This window comes from Thunnus albacares, chromosome 12 (assembly GCF_914725855.1).
Source record: "Thunnus albacares chromosome 12, fThuAlb1.1, whole genome shotgun sequence".
NCBI classification, from domain to species: Eukaryota; Metazoa; Chordata; class Actinopteri; order Scombriformes; family Scombridae; genus Thunnus; species Thunnus albacares.
In genome coordinates this window covers 12,186,374-12,208,249 of record NC_058117.1, presented here as the reverse complement: position 1 = coordinate 12,208,249, position 21,876 = coordinate 12,186,374, and the positions used below count along the sequence as shown (strand labels likewise).

The 21,876-nt window shown below is 41.4% G+C and overlaps 1 protein-coding gene and 1 long non-coding RNA gene across 3 annotated transcripts in view; one reads left to right on the top strand and one right to left on the bottom strand.

The window, feature by feature from the left end:
* Positions 1-21,876, top strand: part of epha4b (eph receptor A4b) — a 96,574-nt gene that overhangs the window by 64,594 nt on the left and 10,104 nt on the right. For both annotated transcript variants that reach the window (XM_044367091.1, XM_044367090.1), the window contains exons 11-17: positions 4,736-4,803; positions 5,710-5,835; positions 6,101-6,286; positions 14,123-14,184; positions 17,189-17,398; positions 19,403-19,552; positions 19,881-20,074. In XM_044367091.1, coding sequence (XP_044223026.1) covers positions 4,736-4,803; positions 5,710-5,835; positions 6,101-6,286; positions 14,123-14,184; positions 17,189-17,398; positions 19,403-19,552; positions 19,881-20,074 — 996 coding nt within the window. The remainder of the gene's footprint in view (positions 1-4,735; positions 4,804-5,709; positions 5,836-6,100; positions 6,287-14,122; positions 14,185-17,188; positions 17,399-19,402; positions 19,553-19,880; positions 20,075-21,876) is intronic.
* Positions 7,653-19,394, bottom strand: LOC122993169. The gene is made up of 3 exons (XR_006406353.1): positions 19,211-19,394; positions 19,028-19,073; positions 7,653-7,759 (listed from the first exon to the last, which is right to left on the bottom strand). It is a non-coding gene; the product is annotated as an uncharacterized LOC122993169 (long non-coding RNA).

Below are 21,876 nucleotides of genomic sequence, written 5' to 3'. Positions count from 1 at the left end.
GCACGCTCAACTTCCATCAACAGAACATAGTGGGAGGGGACCACACTACTGGATAAGACAAAGAAGGAACTATAACAAGTCTGCCAGACTGCTGCCACCACTAGCAGAGAATGATATTGTCAGAGTGAGAAGTGGGATTGAGTGGGGCCCGATGGCTAAAGTACTGAGGGAAACATCTCCTAGGTCCTATAAACTGGAGACAGAACAGGGTAATGTGCTGTGACGGAACAGACGACACCTCTTGACTGTGCCAGGCACGTCATCAGTCGAGGCAGGACTATGGGATAGAACTGAGGGCACAGTAGAGGAGGCTGAACTGGTTGAGATGGATCTCAACACAGGTATTGACACATTAGGTGAAATCTGGCCTCAGGTTGCAAAGGACACATCATATATAAGAAAAGAGAAACTCCTTGAAAGCAGGAGCATAGGGTGGTTCACAGACCTAAAAGACTAATTGAAGAATGTTAGAGATGGGTAAAAAAAGAAAGAAACATGGGGTTGGGAAAGTTAGGCATAGTACTGCTAAGGGGAGTAAGGATATGTATAAAGCTATGTGTGATTAAAAAGAATGTATAATGTAATTGGCACTGTTCAGTTATGTTAGTGAACATTATACGGTGCAGGTGATTGGTGCAGGTGTGAGCACTTTAAATCTGCATTAATATACAGCTATGTGTGTGTGGGAAATGTATTTACTGTATGAAACGGCAGAGTAAAGTGCAGTTGGATGGCAGCTAAATGGAACAATGATTTCTCTCACAGTGACAAATAGTGCTAACTTCATGCTGCAGTGCAGCAGTGTAAAGAAGCAGCTAGTGGATTTGCAGGAGGACTTTTTCATTATAAACTCTGTTCCAACTCAGAATTGTCAGTACTGTAAAGTAAATATTGCATCCAAATCAACACCAGACAACTAGCCACACAACAAGGCTACTGTATGTGGTGTCTGTGACCACGTTTTATACATTTGCACAAGACTAAAGCCTTTTTGGGCCAGTGTGAATACTGTATAATCGTAAGAACAATATGGGTTATGTATGCCAATTTTGCAACCACATATCCTACAATATACTACTAACTTTCTTTGCCAACTATATTTTTGAGGAAACATAATTGCTGCCTAGATTACAGTATGTGCACTGGCAAAGTTTCTTCCAATCCAGACAGTGTCCTGTGTCCCATATGTTGTTACTGTATGTTTCGGCTATGGTCACAAACTAACCCAGAATAAGTGATAAAAAAAGAGGAGTCACCCATAAACAAGGATTCATAATTTAATTTATTCTGAATTTAAGCAAAAAATAAATTCAATATGTAGGTTATGCAAAGTGTGGATGTGTGTACTGACCGAGCAGCAGCTACCATGGCTCAAGGCTGAAGCCAATGTGTATTGCCACCGACAGCCACTAGATGCTGGATCCAACTGACTCCCATTCAAAAAGCAATCAAACCATGGACGTTGCGGTTATATGGTATGCACCTTAACCATTAGGCCACTAGGGCACCCCATTAAGACAATGATTGCTCCATTAGTAAGATTTGAAGATTTATAGTAGACTTTGATGTCTGCCATGTTGGTGTTGATTGACTGTTATTGACAGTTCATTGCTCTCCAGGACTCGCTCCGAGTCGGACTATTGTCGCAATAGTTAGCACAGTTTCACTAAAGTAGCTAATGTTAGCCTGAGTGTACACCACTCAGTATTCCCAGTAAGTTCATCTGTAAAGTCAATGATACTGACTGTATGATATGTGCAAACTAAACACGAAACCTTGACACTAACTAACAGGTATAGACATGGAAGGATGAGAAGAGAGTGAGGGTATAGTTACAAAGCCACTTAAATGGGCTGTCCCCAAGACACTCAGGTGTAGTTTCCTGATGTCCTCTTGTATTCTGTCTGTAGACCTTTTTCACAGCAGACATTTTGACATGTCACAGCAGGAAAAACACAGGTGTAATCAATAACATTTATAACATCTACATTCCATTTAGATTAGCCAGTTCCAGGGTCCTGCTATTGTGCATGCTAACTCACTGGAATGGCTTACAGGGGCACTTAATGGACCTGAGTCCTTGTTAATGTTCATTAATTGCACGTGTTTTTTCTACTATGACAAGATGTCTGCTGTGGAAAAAGGTCCATTGCCTCTAAAACGCAACACTAAACCACATACACAGCAAACAGAGAGGGAAGGACATTACAATGTTTAAACACAGGGTTGATTCTCAACAAGTATTGTGTAATGTGTCTCGAAGAGATTATACAAGGAAGAGACAGATACCTGACTAATTCTTTTGATTGTAGCCGATGAAAAAGCAATAACATGAAACTTGTGAAAAGACGATCTTACAGAGAAAGAGCAATGACTACAATAGATACTTATCTGAAAATCTACTAAGTGGAAGAATTAGAGCTGAAGAGAATATTTTTGATTAAATTTCGGAACAATGGACCATTACAATGAATTTACATGCCAAAAAAGTCATCCATTGTTTGAATTAATGTGAATATGTTTGTTTGTATGAAATGCTTGATTACCACATGACAACTATTGGTTCAAGGTGATATAGTATATGTTAATTGTTTCAAATGTGAAAACTAAACAACAAAATATTAAAAGAATACTTGTGGCATTGGAAAATGGCTTTCACATTATCCCCCTGAGTCCAGTTACAGTGCCGTTAATAGACGAATCACAGATTGGTCGCATTTAGTCGAAGGTATTAAATAAAATATCTATCTCAAACACACACACAGACACAGCTGTCAGGGGAAAACAAAAGCCACAGCCATGTCAGATTTTGTGCCATGTTTAAGACTGCAGCGCTAATGATTCATGACACTTCTAACTGGAGAGGAGAAATTAGTTGCTCTGTAATTACTATGGAAATGTGTTCATTTCCCATCAGACACACACACACACACACACACACACACACACACACTCACATATGCAGCCATGCACCCGTGAAGACACATACACACACTAACACAGATACACATCCAGCAATGATGGAGAAGTGTTTTGAGCGCAGGTTTTGCAGAACATGTGTGTGTGTGTGTACGCCCTCATGGGATTATCACAGTTGGAGCAGAGGTGTGACCCATGTCCCCATTCCCCATATGCTCTAAACACATGCCCCAAAGCACTATGTGTGTGTGAGTGTGTGTCAAGGGGGTAATGATAGTCCCTTGGTGTTCGACTGGCTTGAGCCCAGCTGATAACCAGGTGGGGTCCCCCCTTTCATAAGAACATTATGCCCCCTCCTCTTCATCCCCAAATACCAGCAACCGGTCTCTAACCCTTATGTGTGTGTGTATTCCCAAGACAGCCTATTGATGTCTGGGGTATACCATGCATTCAGCTGTGTAAAATCAACACAAGGATTAAAACACCAAATGACCGAGATTTACCGAGCCTAGCACCTTTCTCCACTTCTATCTCTCTGTCTCTCATTCACAAACTCTGTTTTCTTTCTTTCTTAGTATATCTCTTTAATCATGTTTGTATGTTTTGTCTTTATCTCATTTCTCCTCTTCTTTTTACTTATCAAATCTTTGCTCGCTACTTCTTTCAATTTCCTTTTCCCTTCTGTCCTCCTCTCTACTGCTTCCTTAAATCACACACAGTCTGCTTCAGATTCCCAGTTACTCTTGGATCTCAGCCCAAATCAATTTGTCCTCATGATGGATAGACATACTGACTGGTTGCTGCTATACCTGTGCAGCACTCTTTCCTTCCAATCTCATAGAGAGGAGAGGAGGCCATGTAGTATTTATGTCGTGTTTAGTACCTCGTTATATGAAACTACTTTTACATTTTATGTTTTTTGGACTAAAATCTCTGTTCTGAATTCAAAAGAGAAGTAAATCCCACAGACAGTGTTATGGGTGATTAGGGCTGCTAAACAGTGTTTGAGGCTGAATCGCAACAAAGAGGAGAGAAAATACACTGAGAAACACAACAACACTGTGTGCACGTACACACACACACACACACACAAACACACGCACACACACGCGCGCAGGCATCATTGCCCTGTGAGGTCTGTAAAACAAAATAAGTTCAACACTTCCTCACAGCTGGACAGCAGGATTGAGTTGATCAATTCGTCAATATTTTGTCTTGATCGTTGACCCGCGCTGCAGGGTGTGTGCATGTGTGCACAGGGGGGTGGGAAAAGGGCATAGATGTGTGGTTTTGTGTATGAATGGTAAATTTGGAGGCAGTGGTTAATGGCCAGAGGGGTCCATAGAATGGTAAAAAGGGGTGCTTTAATGCATGGATCTGTGTTAGCCTCTGTAGGGACACACACACACACACACATACACACACACACACAAACTCATTCACTCAACCTCAGGCATAACAGCTTGGAGGGAAGTGGGGAACTGACACGTAGAAGCAGACAAAAAGAGGAATAGTTTGTTTTTTTCCCTACAGGCCTGTCTTGTACAGAGGAGTGTGTAGAGAAAAAATGAAATATCTCGTTGTTCAAGCACACAGCTATTGGCTGTGCACAGTGTAGCATAGGATTTTCCTGGAAATATCATAGATTCAATGTAGCAACCAGACATGTAAAATTATACATACGCGCTTAACAATAAAGAGAATGTGGACTTCCACAGATGTGCTATAAAGCTCTACTGATGTTGGAAAAACAGTCTGTACTGTGTGTATAGGTTTATATATAGGATTATAAGCCAGCTGTTTATTTCTTTTTCAGGCACTGTGGATATATCAAAGCCAAGCAGGACCCTGATGAAGAGAAGATGCAGTTTCAGCACGGCCGAGGTAAACACTAACTCACACTAAGAGACGCAGAAGTGCACAATTTGTTACAATCCAAAAATGGGATTGTGTCAATTTGTTATCATAAGCTGCAGTGAAAAATTATGCCATCATTCCTAAACATATTATCATGGTTACAAATGTGGTGCATATTGTATAGTTAGAATTAAATGGTTGAAGTTTTATTGCATGTCTTGGTTAAGTTTATGCTCATGCAAGCACCCTCACATACATATAACTTGTCTTAAAACCAAACTTCACACCCACCTGCAATAAATCACATCGCTGCCAGTATTTATGGCTATAAACGACAGACAGAAGGAGGAATATTGTATCATATTATATTAGATTTATTATATTTTAAGACGCCAGGAGCAAAAGCACTGCCAACACCATGAAAGTTAATTCAGTTTAATCACTTACAACACTCAAGCTTGTTTACTGTACATATACCTTTAGATAAACTCAAACTTTTAGAGCTGAAGACCAGCACGCAGCTACTGTGTGGGATTCTTATCTGTATAAACCGTGATGTCTCACAGTTTCTTGCACAAATGTTTGCTGGCAGAATGAGGTTCCTCATGGGTTCCTTTTATGAGTCATTTTAACACCACTGCTAACAAAGTAGTTATGTGTTTAATTATGTAATAATTTTGTAATGTCACTCAAACAGAGCACCCACGCTCAAGCTCCCATTTCAACATGCATTCACACTGCAGATATGTACAAGTGTCAACTATGGGAGAACATTTCTTTATCATATTACTCCTGTGAACTTTTTTTTTTTTTTGAAGATTCTGTAATACCATACCCTACAGTAGCTTATATATTCCAGTACATTTAGGAAATATAGTAACAGCACTCATCTTTTCTTTCTCTCCTCATTTCTCTACGTTTCCACTCCTACAGTCAAGCTTCCTGGCAGCAGAACATACATTCATCCTCACACCTACGAAGACCCCAACCAGGCTGTCAGGGACTTTGCCAAAGAGATCGATGCTTCCAATATTCGCATAGAGAGAGTCATTGGAGCTGGTGAGTTGGCAATAAAACTGCAGTTGCCTACATTAATAAACTTAATAAAAATTATTAAAATGCAACCTAAATTAATATTTTAGTATTCATATGAGGCATGGATGGACTGTTTTTCTTGGAAACTATGCAATAAACATTTAAGTAACATCTTCCAAAGTAAAAGATAAGAAAGCACAGTTATTCTCTTTTGCCAGCCATTTTAACAGTTGTACCATGCTTTGTTGTGTTTGTGTTTGTGTGTGTGTGTGTGTGTGTGTGTGTGTAGGAGAGTTTGGGGAGGTGTGCAGTGGTCGGCTGCGTGTGCAGGGAAAGAGGGAGATCTACGTGGCCATCAAGAGTCTGAAGGCAGGATACTCTGACAAACAGAGGAGGGACTTCCTGTCTGAGGCCTCCATCATGGGACAGTTTGACCATCCAAACATCATCAGGCTGGAGGGTGTCGTCACGAGATGTGAGTGATGAATAAAAACCTTACTTCATCTTGCGTGTGTGGGTGTATTACGTGTTTGGTTGTTTGTGTAATCATACACTTTACCTTCTCTATATGCGTGTTGTAGTAAGAGTGTGTTTGTGTGTGTGTGTGTGTGTGTGTGTCCTCCACATACCTGTGTGAGACACAGCAGAGCTGCTGTTGATGTAAATAAGAGTTGACCCTGGATCAGATAAAAGCTCCATTACCATGGTAACACATTGATGACGCATGGCAGTGTGCATGTGAACGGCGACTGGCTGCCTCTCAAACGTCCACTTGTTTACTTCACATTATTGTGTTAGACAATTAGAGCGAGTGTGTGTGTTCATGCACTGTAGGTGAGATAGACACAGGCCTGGTTCAACGAGATAGCTGATTCGTTATCGCTGGCCCTCGCTCTTTCCATCACCCTCTCTCTCCCTCCATCTATCCTTCTCTCGTCTCATATCCCCATCTCACACTCCTGCTTTCTCTCTCAGTCAGTGTCCATCTAATCTTATCATTCAATCGCTCCCTATTTCTCTCTCTCTTATTCCCTCACTTCTCTGTCTCATTCAGTCAATCCTGGTCTCCTCTTCTCTCCCTCTAACACCCTTTTTCTCTTTGTCTCTCTCACTCAGTCACAGAGAATGTGCACACTAAGCTGAGAACATTTGAAAAAGCATCTTTATGTTCACATTTACCCAACATTTTTCATACCCAAAAAATTGAGCTTTTTGAAAATAGTCTCTAGAGTGGATAACTCTGAAAACCAGCCTCAGATTTTAGTGTGGGCAGGGACATTGAAATCTTGGAAAACAATGTCATTAGCCTGAACGGGGGCAGTGTGGCAGTAAAGTTCAGAAGATGAATTTCCATCAAATTTAACCCGCTCTGTGGTTACCCATTTTACATGTTAATATAGTTAATCACTCAATACAAGTAATTAATGTAATTAAGCCGTATATATGTTAATTTTGTCAGACGACTTAGTAATAATAAAATAGGGATCTGTCTCAGCACAGCAGTGCTTGAGTGCCTGGTTAACAGGAAGCATTCATGGCCTGCCATCAAATCACTATTATTTGCTTGAAAAATATGAAAATAAGTCCAACTAAACTGCGAACTTGGCTGTATTAAAATAGGTGATGGAGAGCAGGAGGGGACTGAACAAATGTTCAATCAGCTGAGACGGCAAATTAACCGTGCTGTGGCCTCGACACAACAGCTGTGACGCATAGTTTATGCAATTAAATAGAACAGAGAAGAACAGATTTACCTGTCGCTTTTGTATGGAGATCTTTGCAAAAACTACCTGAAAACATGAGTTGTTATACCTGAACAGCCTTTTCAAAATTACCTTGCTTTGTGTGGAAGTTAGTTTCAGACTCCCCTCCTGTTCATTCTTATCAGTGCGACTGCTCTGTTCCTCCTCTGGTCTGACACCTTGTTATGCAGATGTTTGTGAGAGATCTACAGAGAAGCAAAAGGAAGATGAAGACAGTCAGTACAAAGAGACAGAATTGTAAACATGCAGGCAGACAAATAAACCTCTGCTTTCCCCCCCCATCTTATCCCCCCTCTCTCTCTCTCTTTCTGTCACATATACACAAAAGATGTTCAGTCCATCACACACCGGTGCTCAGTGGCACTTAGGCCAACAACAAAGGAGCAAATGCATATGCATAGGCTTTTATCATGAATATTAATAATTCATAAAGTTAATTGGATGTGGTTTTTAGCCTCATGAATATTCAGCAGCATGCATATTAAGAATGAGACCCCACTGCATTTCTTATTCATTTCCTCTCTGTCTCTTGTCTAAATAATGCTTGATGTTAACTGTGACCTTTGGTTAGCAGGATTGAGGCAGTTTGTAGAAGTACTACAGCAACAAACTGAATCAAATGTGTTTTTTTCATTCTGACAAACAGACATGTAATTATGGCACTTTATTTTCAGTGGCGCACGCTATTCCGATTTAAAACATCAGAATAAATTCAAGAATTACTGCCAAATTCTTGATATTTTGTGTCAGAGGACAATAGCACAGTCGACAGTGGAAAAACAATTAGGTTGTCTTTACTTTGCTGTGTTATATGAATATAAAAATATGTTTGTGCATGTTGGGTTTTTTTTCCTCTGTGTGCATGTAATGAGTGCCTGTCTACTTCTACATTCGTTTCTTTGTATCTCCCTTCTCACCTGTCTTCACGGCACATTGAGAAGCTGATAGAGCCCCTCAGAAACAAATCTCACTAGCGGAGCAGTAATTTCACAGGTCACAGCCCAGGGTGTGTGTGTGTGTGTGTGTGAGCGAGGGGGTGAGAGTTGAGATGGGTCAATAATTCCTTCAGGCCCTTTTCTCCGGCACCAGCTGGTCCCTTCACACTGCCCTCAGTCTAATCAGGCAGACTGACCCTGCCTGCCCTGGGCTCAGGTGTGCTGGATTGGCTTGTTTTGGTGTAAGTAGAAGTAGATTTTAGTGGTAGTGGGAGTAGTATTCGAGTAGTACCAAAAGTAATTGCTGTTGTCACAGTTCTGTTGCGGTAGGAGTAGTAGAGGTGGTAGTATTAGCATTTGCAATATTATTAAAAGCAGTTGGAATGGTACTGTAGCAATAGCATAGTATAAGCACATTAGACAATGTCATATATATATATATGTATAATAACTAAAACCGGAAGCAGGAAGACTTTAGAATGATTGATATGAAGTGCATCCTTTTTAAGGCAACAACATGCCTTCTTCAAAGCTTAAAATAGTAACATGATAGTGTTTTATTTATTGCCTCCAGGACATCTGGATGTGCAAAATACATGTGTATATAATACATGCTACTGCTACTACTACAGTACCTCTACTCTGACAGAATCATTACTTCTCATGCTGCTGTTCATTGTGTAGGTTATATACTCAAACCTACTGCACAAGACTTTCTGTTAAACATTAGATAATGCAACAGGGCCGCAACTAACGATTGTTTTCATTACCGATTAATCTGAAGATTATTTGCTCTATTAATTAATTGTTTGGTCTATAAAATGTCAAAAAACAGTGATAAAGGATCACAATTTCCTAAAGCCCAAGGTGACATTTTCAAATAGCTTGTTTTGTCTTACCAAAACCCAAAGTTTACTTCATTTACGAAGATATATAACAAAGAAAAGCAGCACATCTTCAATATTTAGCAGCTCCAACTATAGGGAATGTTGGGCCTATTTTCTTATTAAAATATAGCTGCAAATTAACTTTCTGTTGCTCAACTAATCGATGAATGAACCAATTATTTCAACTCTACAACATAACTTTACAGGAAGCAGTAATGCCTGTATCACTAGTAGTATAAGTGTTCTTGTTGATATTGATAAAAAACAGTAAACTTTTTGTAGCAGTTATAATCATACAGTAGCACACAGCATGATAGTAGAAGTGCTACTAGTAGCTGCAGTAGTAGGGGTGATACAACCTGGTAGTTTTAGCAGCGGGGGTTGGTGATGAAGGCAGTTGTTGTAGTGGTATTTATTCCAATTTTTCACAGATGTATTTTGTTATTGGGTTTGTGCATGAGAGTGTGTGTGTGTGTCCTCTCTGCTTAAAATCTCATAAGCCGTCAGCCCCTGCCGTGTGCCACTAATAACCTACTCTGCTGTCTGTCACCTGATTGTTGCTATTGTCATGCTAATTAGAGCACCACATGCAGAAAAAGAGAAAAAAAATAGATCTTTCTTTTCTCTATCTGTCTCTCTACACATCAGGAAAGTGCAGCAATCTGCCCCCCCCCCTCCTCCCTTCCCTCCCCCTCCATCTCCTTATCTTCCCTTCATCTCCCGCGTCCCTCATTTTATCCATCCGTCCTTTATGTGTTTTACAATCGCAGCAACAATCGGCTCATTTGGAAAACCCTCAATTACTGAGCTCCATCTCATCTGCCCGTATCGCACACACAGCTACACACACACACACACACACGTTTTCACAAAGCTGCTCCACAAAGGTGGTGTTAAAACTGGCAAAACCGCACACAGGCTTTCTTTTTCCAGCCCGTCTTCTGTTTGAAGAAACTAGTGATTAGTTTTAACTGTGTGTCTTTGTGTGCAGAACAATAAGTGTTTCAATGTTTGAAATTATTCATGTTTTGAATACATATGCAGATTTGAAGATTGGACCACAGAGACAAATGAGGAAGAGGAAAAGCAGGAGGGGAAAGTAAAGAGGGAAAGTGACAACGCATGAGGGATGGAGAGGGGTAGGGTGAATGGATGTGAGAGGATACAAGAGCAAGGAAATGAGAGAAGATGGGACTTGAGACTTGAGAACAAATGAGGGCGACCGGGAAGATGTGTAAAGAGATTTGAAGAAAAGATGGGTGAGGAGACAAACATGAGGAAATGAGAGGAGATGAGAAAGCGAAGAGGGGGGACGAGAGGTGACAAGAGGAGAGGAGATAAGGTTATTGAGTTTCTGTCTCTTGGTTTTTCGCCGCACCCCCACACCCTCACATGGCGCTTCCCAGAACAGAGATCTGTCCTGTGTTAAAAGCATTGTATCATTTAGTTCAGACCCTTAACATTAATCAATACAGCAGTTATTTCATTTTCTCGTTTGTACCTTGGGCCGCCTCATTCAATAATGTGGTAATACAGCCCACTGGCGCACACACAGATAGCCACTCATAATGTAATTGTCCAGATATATACAGACTCTATCACTTTCGTTTACACTCACACACACAGAAACAGCCTTTCATAATGTAATTTACCAGATACACTGTATATATGTAGTCTCTATCACTTTCATACTTTATACACAAATTCACACACATGCAAGGTCTTGATGATCCTAGCTTTATCCTCAGGTAAGGAAAGACAACACTTCCTACTTTCACTTAATGAAGAGCTGTAAAAAGAGCAAACTCGTCTCTGATCCATTCCGTAACACACTCCACCTGGCAGAACATCAATACCCAATCTGCGCGCACACATTCATACACTGCGAGGTGTTTTTAGCTCCGTGGAATGGCTGTGTTATTTCTGAAGGCGATGAAAGGCAATAAATTCGAATGAATATGAATGTGATTAGTTAATTATGCGCTTTCAGGAGGAAATTGAGGAGCGCTTGTGAATGTTTGGCGGAGTGGAGCTCCATGACGAGCTCGAGAGGCTCCATCATCCTACCTGTGTGTGTGTGTGTGTGTGTGTGTGTGTGTTTGAAATGTGGATGCTGTGTGATCAAGTCACAACAAGAAATGAAAAGGATATATTATATTGTTGAGTACGAGTGTGTGTGTTTTTGCGCTGGCGCCTGACAAAAAAAGAGACGGAAAGAGCTAACACGCAGCGTCTGAGTGTGCGTGGTCGGTTTTATTGGGTAACCTCTGTTATCTTTCAGAGTTACAGAGATAATTCCATATGGCAGGTGTCCTGATGATGGCTATAGCAGAGTGTGTGTGAGTGTGAGCACATGCCAGGCTCGTATGGTCTTCTACGCCAAAACGACAGGATAAATGTGTTTCATTGTTCTTCTCTCGACTGCATCTAACACTGCAAGCCAGAAGGTAATATTCTCCTTCACTGGTAACATATATGGTCTTACATGCACACACACACACACGTAGCACACAAACAAAGATGAGCTCAAACACATAATTGGTTTTCAGACGTAGTACTTTATAGCTTTTTTTCCATTTCATGGCTGTCTACTTTGTAGAATATGACATTTAGATGAGAGTATGCCTATCTGTTCTGTATGGATACCCACTGAATAACATACATGTATTCACAGGGTCTATAAACCAAGACACACCAGCACTCGCAGGTGGATGGAAAGCTATGAAGAGTTAGTTTACAATGCAATTACGAGTTTACGATTTAATTTAGCGGATGCTTTTATCCAAAGTGATGTACATCTGAGAGCTGATACAACACAAGCGAGGATCCAGTCAGGAGAGAACAACGCGAGTGAGTGCCATAAAGCTAAGTTCGAGTGCGATAGGATGTAGGTGCTAACAGGCAGTGTACAGAGGCAGACCCCCCTTTCAGTCAGGATCAATCCCATCAACTGTTTTATCAGTCACTGTGGTAGAACACACGCACAAAAGCGCGCGCACACATTGTCCACCTCTGATCAGAGCTGAAATCAGCCAGTCATCATCATGCCCTCCCCACTTGCCATGCCCTGAAACCAGCTCTCTCTCTCTCACACACACACACACACACACAGAGCAATGTACCACACACAGCACAGGCCCCGTGTGGAGATAAATGTGACCAGCAATCCTCACCCCCAGCAGAAGAAAATCCAATTCTCTTTCACTTTTATCCCTGAGACTAATGTTACTGTCAAAGAAGACACCCCCACCAGAGACCAGGCGACTCTGTTTGTGTGTGTGTGTGTGTTTGCTGCAGTGAGATAGTGAATTCATTTAAGGTGATGTATTGCTGTCTTTACCTACAATCTCACTGTAGGTCTCGGTAGTGTTGTTCCTGCCTTTCCATGACAAGCTTTTGACCCTTCTTCCTCTCTTCTCCTTCCTTCCTCATCTTCTCTCCTTTCCTTTCCTTTCATCTCCTCTTCCCCACCCCCTCTTATCTTTAAACCCTCAGGCTCAACCCTTTTTCCTTTAGTTCACTTATAACTCTACATCCCCCCCTATACAAGCAAAGGACAATTTTTTTGTCATGATGGTTTGAACATGCTGCCACATAAATAATGTAAGGTAATTAATATATAAATATACTGTATATAAAGTAGTGACAGAGTGTGCGTGGAGTGAAACTAGCTCCTAAATACAAATAAAAGATAGAAAAAGAAAGCAGAAAATCTGTATTTCATTTATGAAAAGAAAGCAAGCAACGAGGGAGAGAAAGGAAAAAAGAAAAACTTTAATTAATAGAGTTTGAGTGAGCACTTCCTTTGGAAGGGAAGGAAAGGCTGGAGTTTGGAAAATTTTCATGTCTATTACAATCATATTTTGGGAATTCTTTGAGAAAATTGACTTTTGTCTCCACCTCATCTATTTCTCTCTCCCCCTCTGATGCCGTCTTTATCTCTCCCCCAAGTTTTTTTCTCAGCCTCTCTAAGGTCTGATTGGGGAAGTGTGACCTATTCATCACAGCTGACATAGTCTGTGTTTACAAGCCATACACACATACACACATACACACATACACACTAACACACACACATACACACACAGGCAGGATGATGGAGCCTCTCATTTGTAACTGCACATTGTGTGTTTGTGATTGGCAAAGCTCGGCTGTAGGGGGTTGTACCTATAGGGAGAACCCTGTAAGACAACTGCTGTTTTTGTTGTGTGTGTGTGTGTGTGTGTGTGTGTGTGCGTGTGTGTACATGTGATTGCAGGTACTTTGTTAATCATTTGTAAGCCCCACCAGATGCCATGCAGGGGACTGTAGTATGCGGGGCCTGTCAGTCAACCACCCCTACATCACACACATGCACAAAAACACACACTCATGCAGGTGCAGGTGCATAGCGATCCAACCACAACCCCCTTCCCCTTGAGGCTGATTAGTATTCATGAGATCTCAGGAGGCCCCCCATATACACACATACACACACATATTCTGGTGGATTGGTCCATTCTAATTATCTCTTGGCGTTTATGGAGAGGGCTGATTAGAAGCTGTCAGTGTGACTGATGACGACATGCCATGTTATCCCCCAGAGAGATTCAGAGAGACAGAGAGGAAGGCTGCTGGTCACAGCTGTGGACCGCACTACTTCTCTGTCCTCATCTCTTTATAGTTTGTGTCTTTCTTCCTCGTAATTCTTCCCCACTAACAGCTGCCTTGTTATGTCTCTTTGTAGGTAAGCCAGTGATGATCATAACAGAGTTCATGGAAAATGGATCTCTGGACACTTTCCTCAAGGTGAGTCACGGCTGCCTGGCTCAGCTGGAAAGAACACACTGCTCACATCCCATCAAGGTCAGGGCCACAACTCCTTACAAAGGCCATGTGGAAATTGATGTCCCAGCTGTAAGTGTTCGAAATTACAGAGTTCATTCCCCAAAAATTGCTGTAGTTGAGGACACATTCTTTTAAAAAATGTATAAAGGTACCTGAATGAAACTGTCTTTCATTTCTCAAAGCTGGAGAATTCAATCTATAAAAGTTTTACAGTGTCTATCAAGGACTTAAATTAACAAGTATCCCTAAAAATAAACAATACTATGTCAGCTGGTAAGAGTTTCTAAACTAGTAGATAGCACATTTAAAGGAACAATAATATCTGCCAGTTTTCAATACATAAAAATGCAGCATATCTTCACTAAATAATAGAGTACAGTACTTACTGAGCTACTGGATTGTGTTACCCCTTCAACATTTATCAAAGTTGCAAATAATATACCATCAATATACATACATGGAGAAAGCACTGGGAGTTATGATATATTCAGGACTCATACTCAGACACTGAACCTTTGCTTTACCAAGTACGGATAGAGAAGTATAACAATAGAAACATTCATATGGATGCATAATCTCTCCACACTTGACATGATGTTTGATATTGGGTATTTTCATAATCCTAGAGCAGAAAACAGTAGCAGACTGCTGAAAAATGGGCAATAAAGAAAGTGTATTGCTTTGTGTGCTCCATCAGGGGATACAATAATGAGCAGTTCATTTAAAATGTAATGTGACAGGCTACCACAAAAGTAAATACTGTTGTTAGTTAAGATAGCGACTAAGAAAAAACACTGAAAATCCCCTCCAGAATGCCAGAGATTTAAAAGAAATCGACTTTGTCATGAATGAACATTGAACTACAGTCAGCAGAAATATTTTTAAAAGACAATTATTATGCTGGTCAAGTTTCTGGGAAATATCTCTCTAAAGAGACTAGTTTAAAAATAGACAACTGACAAAACACAGAGTTCAAATCCAGGCCATAGTATTACAAAAGTAAGTCCTGAAAGGCAGATTTTACTCTAGGTAATTGCTGAACAAATGATCAGTGAACAAATTTCAAAATCGAAAGAAGGCTATGGAGGTATTGCATTGCGACTGAAATCGACAACATGACAAGAGTTAGTGGGCTCTGTCACTCAATACGTCATTACATTGATGTTTTTAACGAATTAGTCCTTCAAGCCATCCTCTGAAACATATCACAAAGCTGCAGACATATTAAGCTGATTTCAGAAATTGACTGACCTTTCTTTAAATTGACTGGAGGTTTTGGTGGGTTTCTTAAAAAGTTAATTACGTGCACAAATACAGTTCTTCACTTAGAGATGCAGAGGGTAAGGATAATAATGTTAAATTTGATAAATGTGCGATTTATGATCTTCATACAAAACATATTTAGCTGAAAAGCTTCGAATTGGGTTTTGCATACATCCAGATGAATGGATTGTCGTGGTCCTGGTGTGCCTCACATTGAAAGTCCCCCTGATTCATATTCGGAGTTGTTTGTCAGCCAGTAAAATCACTGCAATGCTCCAAAGCCATTAACCCTGTGATGATGGGCCCATCGCTAAATAGACACCAATCCCATCAGCAACACTGAAGCAAAATGAAATGAAAACAGGCTAAATTGGCATAAATCATAAAGTCCTGAAACATACACACACACACACAGATACATGCATGTTGTATGTTACAGTATACATTGTAATGAGGGTCATAAAGAGTGTACACAGTGGCTCAATATAATAATGGAATCTGTTTTATGGTTTTTACAGCTGATCTGTGTTCCTGGCATCCACATGTGTCTTTAATTATGCTGACCATTTATTAAGCAGCCGTCCCTGAGAAATAACAAAACCACTGTTCTGTCAGGGAAGCTCTTCCTCTCTTAGTCTGTCCATCTCCATTTCACCCTCAGTTTTCCATATTTTCCATAGTTTCTCCTCATTAGTTTTTGCCAAAAAAAATTTTGCCAAAAATTCTCATTTTCCATCTTCACCTTTCTCATCTGTCTCCTTCATCTCCTTGTCTAACCTCTCTGCCCTGCATTTGTCTCCTTTCTCTTTCTCTGCCCTGCCCACCCTTCCTCCTCCTTACTGGCAATGCTATGTGGTGGGCAGATTGATAGAGGAAGTCTGTAGGTTTGTTAGACAGTCCAATCAATCAGCATCTCACAAAACCACCGGCTAATTAACTTACTCCACAGCTGCTGAGGGAGGGAAAGAGAGAGATAGAGAGAGAAAGAGAAAGAGAGAGAGGGAAGGATAGAGGCGGGGGTGGGTGGGGGGGGGGCACAGATGCAGAAAGACGAAGGAAGATAGATAGATGGAGACTGAATCAAAGTAATACAGAGTTCTCTCTCAGAGACAGAGGCTGAGGAGAGACAGAGATGGATGTAGAGAACAAAGAGGCAGAGGGAAGGAGAGATGACATAAAGGAGAGAGGGTGACTGATAACATGGATGGGTTTTTAACGGGGACCGTTGGCCCAGGGCAGAAATAATTGGCAGAGGAAGGTGAGCTGGACCGTCATCGATCAACAGCCTCTGCTCTCTGCCAAAGACAGCTCAAATCTGAAATCCAGTGAGCTCTGCTTGGGCACGCGGTCAGTGTTAGAGAGGAAAGTTTTGTCTGCTCTGTCAGATCCAATCCTCTGCGAGCAGGATTTGTTTGTGATCCTGCATTGATCGCTGGAAGGAGAAATTCATCTTTTTTCTTGCTACCCTCCAGAGGGAGGTCAAAACGCAAGGTTAGCAGGAGCTGGAAGAGATTCAGAGTCTTGCTCAGGGACATTTCAGAAGTGCGGATTGCTGCCATCGCAGATGCCTGAATCTGCGCTTCCAGGAGAAGTTGTTGAAGGACCCGGCGCTAATCACGATGCCACCCTGATGCAGCTTAATGTCAGCATTTACACCGTGTACTGCGTATTAATTCATCTTTCTCCTTGTCTCTCCCTGCAGAAACATGATGGCCAGTTCACGGTGATCCAGCTGGTTGGCATGCTGCGTGGCATCGCCTCAGGTATGAAGTACCTGTCAGACATGAGCTACGTTCACCGAGACCTGGCAGCTCGAAACATCCTGGTCAACAGCAACCTGGTGTGTAAGGTGTCTGACTTTGGCCTGAGTCGGGTTCTGGAGGACGACCCAGAGGCTGCCTACACTACAAGGGTAAGACGCACACACAGGCTGCAGCTGTCATAAAAATGTTCACCAATTATAGTAGTTTATCCATCCACTGACCTCTGCATTACCTGACCCAATCTGATACAGACCTGAGGATAATAAGACCTGCTACAAAATATGCTTAATCCAAACAGACCCCAAAAAAAGAGAGAGAGGGAGACAGACACAGAGAGAGAGAGAGAGAGAGAGAGAGAGAGAGAGAGAGAAGGATGTACCACCAGTTAACGTGCAGCCACAATTAAGTAGAAGAGTAGCCATACATATCATTTTACCTTCACACTCGCCATCTCACCTCACTCATTTTTTCTCCTTTGAGGATGATGACCAACCATGTGATCAGAGCTCAAAGTGAGTCCACTTGGACCCACTCAGGTGTCAGAAAGAGTCAAGTCAATTTTATTTGTATATTTCAAAATCACAAATTTGCCTCAAAGGGCTTTGAAATCTGTACAGCATACAACGATCTCTATCCTTACAGCCTTATACGGAACAATATAAGAGATCAATAGATCGACAGATAGATAGACTCAAAAACATATATGTAGAATATGGATCTGGGAAGACATCAAACTGGGAGGAACTGAGCCACGCAACTTCCTCTCCACCAGAGAAGTGATGAATTCTTATCTACATGTAGAAAAAGTTTCAGTGATGACTGGATAAAGGCATAAGGCTCTAACACTGTATTATATAGTGCAGTAGGTTTGTAAACAGTTGAAGTTTTCTGTGAGGTCACTACAGACAATTGATGTGATAAACATGCACTGTTCAGAAAATTGAATTACGTTGTTATGTTTTGAACTTCCTCTCCTTTGGAAAGCACTTTGTGCTTATTGCTTGAAAAGTGCTCTATAAATAAAATGATTATTATTATAATGCATACATAGGATGAACGCATACACACAAACCCCTCCTCCCCTTCATGTTTTTGCCTATATATAGTCAAATCTGAAAAGTCTTTGGTAACATTGCCATCCTCTCACACAGCTCTGAGAGAATGAAGAAACTCAAACGTCAGTGAGTTAAACCGCTGTAGAGTAACTCATCTAAAATGCCCACAAGGAGATGGCATTATTCATATTCATAGGAAGTGTTGGGGATGTTATTTTTAATATGGCATTAGCATTGCCCTGGGAGGAGTGTATCAGCCGCTGACTGCTCTATTGCAATCACACACACACACCCACTGATGTCAGGAGGCCTAGATGGAGAGCCGCAGGCATGGGAGGGTGGGAGAAAGGGAGAGGCCGAGGCGGAGATGGGGAAGAGACAGAAAGAAGGGAGTGGATATCAAATAAGACTGAGATCGCGGGAGGCTCAGAGAGAGAGAGAGAGAATAGGAGAAGGCAGGGGGAAGGATCCAGTGAGAGCAGTTAAGAGAAAAAAAGATGATGGGGTAGGGGTGGACAGGGGGGTGGGGAAAACAAAAGTACAGTGACGAGTGACTTGGCAGCTTTGTCTTTTATTTGACTTTGACCAAGCGGAGATGGGGAATGCTAGGTGGTGCAGAGGCAGCTGCCGCATGTTAAAAAGCTGAACAGAGCCCTATAGACGTATGGTGTGTGTGTGTGTGTGTGTGTTAGAGCTAGGGAGAGAGGGCAGAGGGTATCTTACCTTGCTTATTGTGTCTGTACAGTGGACTTTATAGAATCCTTTTGATCTGTGCATCAACAACAAAGGCATAGTAATGAGCAGCATGAAAGGAGAAAAAGGAAATAGTTGACAGAAGAAAGACAGGTGCAAGAAAAAGCACCGGGGAAAAAGTAACTCTCTTCTGTTGTTGGTGTGTAATCTCACCTGCTTTGTTCTTGAAGGTGGCGCTGCACCAGCCATTTCTGCAGTACTAACTATTTTCATATATTACAGCGCTTAGCCAGAACCCTACTAAAAAAAACAACCTTTCAATATTTACACCATTATGGCTGCAAGTTCAGATTGACATATTCAGCATGCCAAGAATGTACTGACTGTGCTGTGAACCATCCACAGGGAGGAAAGATCCCCATCAGATGGACGGCTCCGGAGGCCATAGCCTACAGGAAGTTCACCTCAGCTAGTGATGTGTGGAGTTACGGTATCGTCATGTGGGAGGTGATTTCATATGGAGAGAGACCCTACTGGGAGATGTCCAACCAGGATGTGAGTCACACACACATGCACAGTGTTTCAGTTACAGTGTTAACCATCATCAGTCAGTCTTCATCCTGTATCAGCAAGGATTATGAGATCATTCTTCATGCCATAAAAAGAGGAAAAAAAAGTTAATCTTGAGGTTGCAGCATTAAAGCAGTGTTATACTGTTAGGTATGGTGCATGCTATAAAATATGGCACAGATACAATGCCTGCAAATCTAAAGCTGCACTTCTGTTTTTCACAATCTTCAGCTCAATTCATAACTATTAAAAGTTTTATTTCTCTCTCTTGTACTGTTGACAGAACCTGATATTTGCCTCTGTCTCCCTGTAGGTGATCAAAGCAATAGATGAGGGCTACCGTCTTCCTGCTCCGATGGATTGTCCGGTGGTGTTGCACCAGCTCATGTTGGATTGCTGGGAGAAGGGACGCAGCGAAAGGCCAAAGTTTGGACAGATTGTCACAATCCTTGACAAGCTCATCAGAAACCCAGCCAGCCTCAGGGAGCTGGCCAACAGCTCAGTATGGTCAGTAGGAGAAAGCTATAAATGAATTTGTGAATTCAACATGTTCACTGACACATGCATTTAGTGTTTGGATATTTGGAGGAGATTATGGGATGGTGTGGGCTTTGAGGACATAATCACTGCTTTAGATTTAAATTCACTATTGAAAATTGTGAAATGTAGAAAATTACATTTCTTTCAGTTACATCACATCTTTGTTTTTGGTCTATGCAAAGTTATGAATATAGGGTTGTAAGTTTGCATATACATAGTCTCACATTTAGTCTTGACTTCTTGCCTTGCCAGTTGCAATACACACATCCATAGAATATCATTATTTTTACATTTACATTTTACACTTCAGGCATGTAGCTGCAGTTCAGAACCAGACCAGATAACGAAGAGTGCAAGAGAATGCATTCATTCAGCCCCTTTCAGAGCAGAAAGAAGACACTCTAAATAGAAAAAAAAACAAATCCCATCACAACTGAAAAGACAAAAGACACTCCAAAGCATTACTAACAAGGGCCTATATACTGCAAACAACGTGACCAGAAAGAAGAGTCTTTACATGGGTCTTATAGGCAATGGCACGGCTTAAACTGAAGCGTACACTGCATTGTTTGTAAGTGCAGATGGAATTAGTCCTGCATATGCAAGGGGTTTACTAAGATTATGTATGCAAATTAATAAACAAACAGATAATTTATAACAATAGCTAGCAAGCAAATATAAGGTGACACAAATCTAAGGGTTCGGCAAGGAAAGCCATGTGGGCTTGTGCTGTGGGGGGCAACGAGGGGATGAATCATCAGTCATACTTGGCACTAATGGGTAGGTCTAAAGTTTAGGGTTTATTTTTTCTTTTCACAGTGGATTGGAGTCTGTCATGCTGTGGTTGCTATAAAATTAAAGCTATTCTGTCCAAATGCAGATCCAGTACCATGAATGAGCATTAACTGGCTCCTAAAGTGTACTGTTGACAGTTTTTATTTTTATTAATGCCCTAACAAGATTTGGACTTAATAACAGTTCCAAGGACAAATAATTGACCTACACACAAGTCAAAAACTGCTATCTAACCACTCAACAGGCCAAAACCTCATTGAGTTGTGTGACGGCCCTGGCTGCTGGGGTGTGCTGTCAGTTACTCTGCTGGTGTGTGTCGTCAGTTGTGTCTATCTTTGCTGTTTTGAGGTGCCGCAGGAGCTGGTTGCAGGAGGCTATCAACCCGATTTGGAGCACCTGGACCCAGTGCTCCACAGGATATAAAAGGTCCAGCTTCCTGCGTGTCTCTCTCCCTCCCTGCCAGTGTTCGCACGATTTGTTTTGCTTAGCCTCGTTTTACTTTTTACACAACACTCTGCTCCATACCATCCACACTCATCCACATGAACACTACTGATGCCACTGACTAACACACCTCACGTTCTGAAGTTACTTTGCAGTTTGTTTACTTTGCTACAATAAACTATTTGGTATTTATTGGCATTCGGTGTCCCTTCCCATTTTTGTCAAGGCCTAGGGGGCTGGGTTATGACAAAATGGGGGCTTGTCCATTTTGTTCCCGTTTATGTTGCGCAGGCTAGTTAGAATATGTGTGGATTTGTTACATGTGTTTGGTAGCTCTCTGACTGTAACTAGTTGCGTGTTGTGTTAGGGTCCGGGCCCAAAGGGCGGAAGCCCTATTGTATTTCGTGTGTTTGTTTCTTTCTTCTTCTTTCTTTCTTTATTATTCCGCCATTTAAACCCTAAATTTGACCCCTTAAACATGCTCAAAAACTCACCAAATTTGGCACGCACATCAGGTATGGTAAAAAATT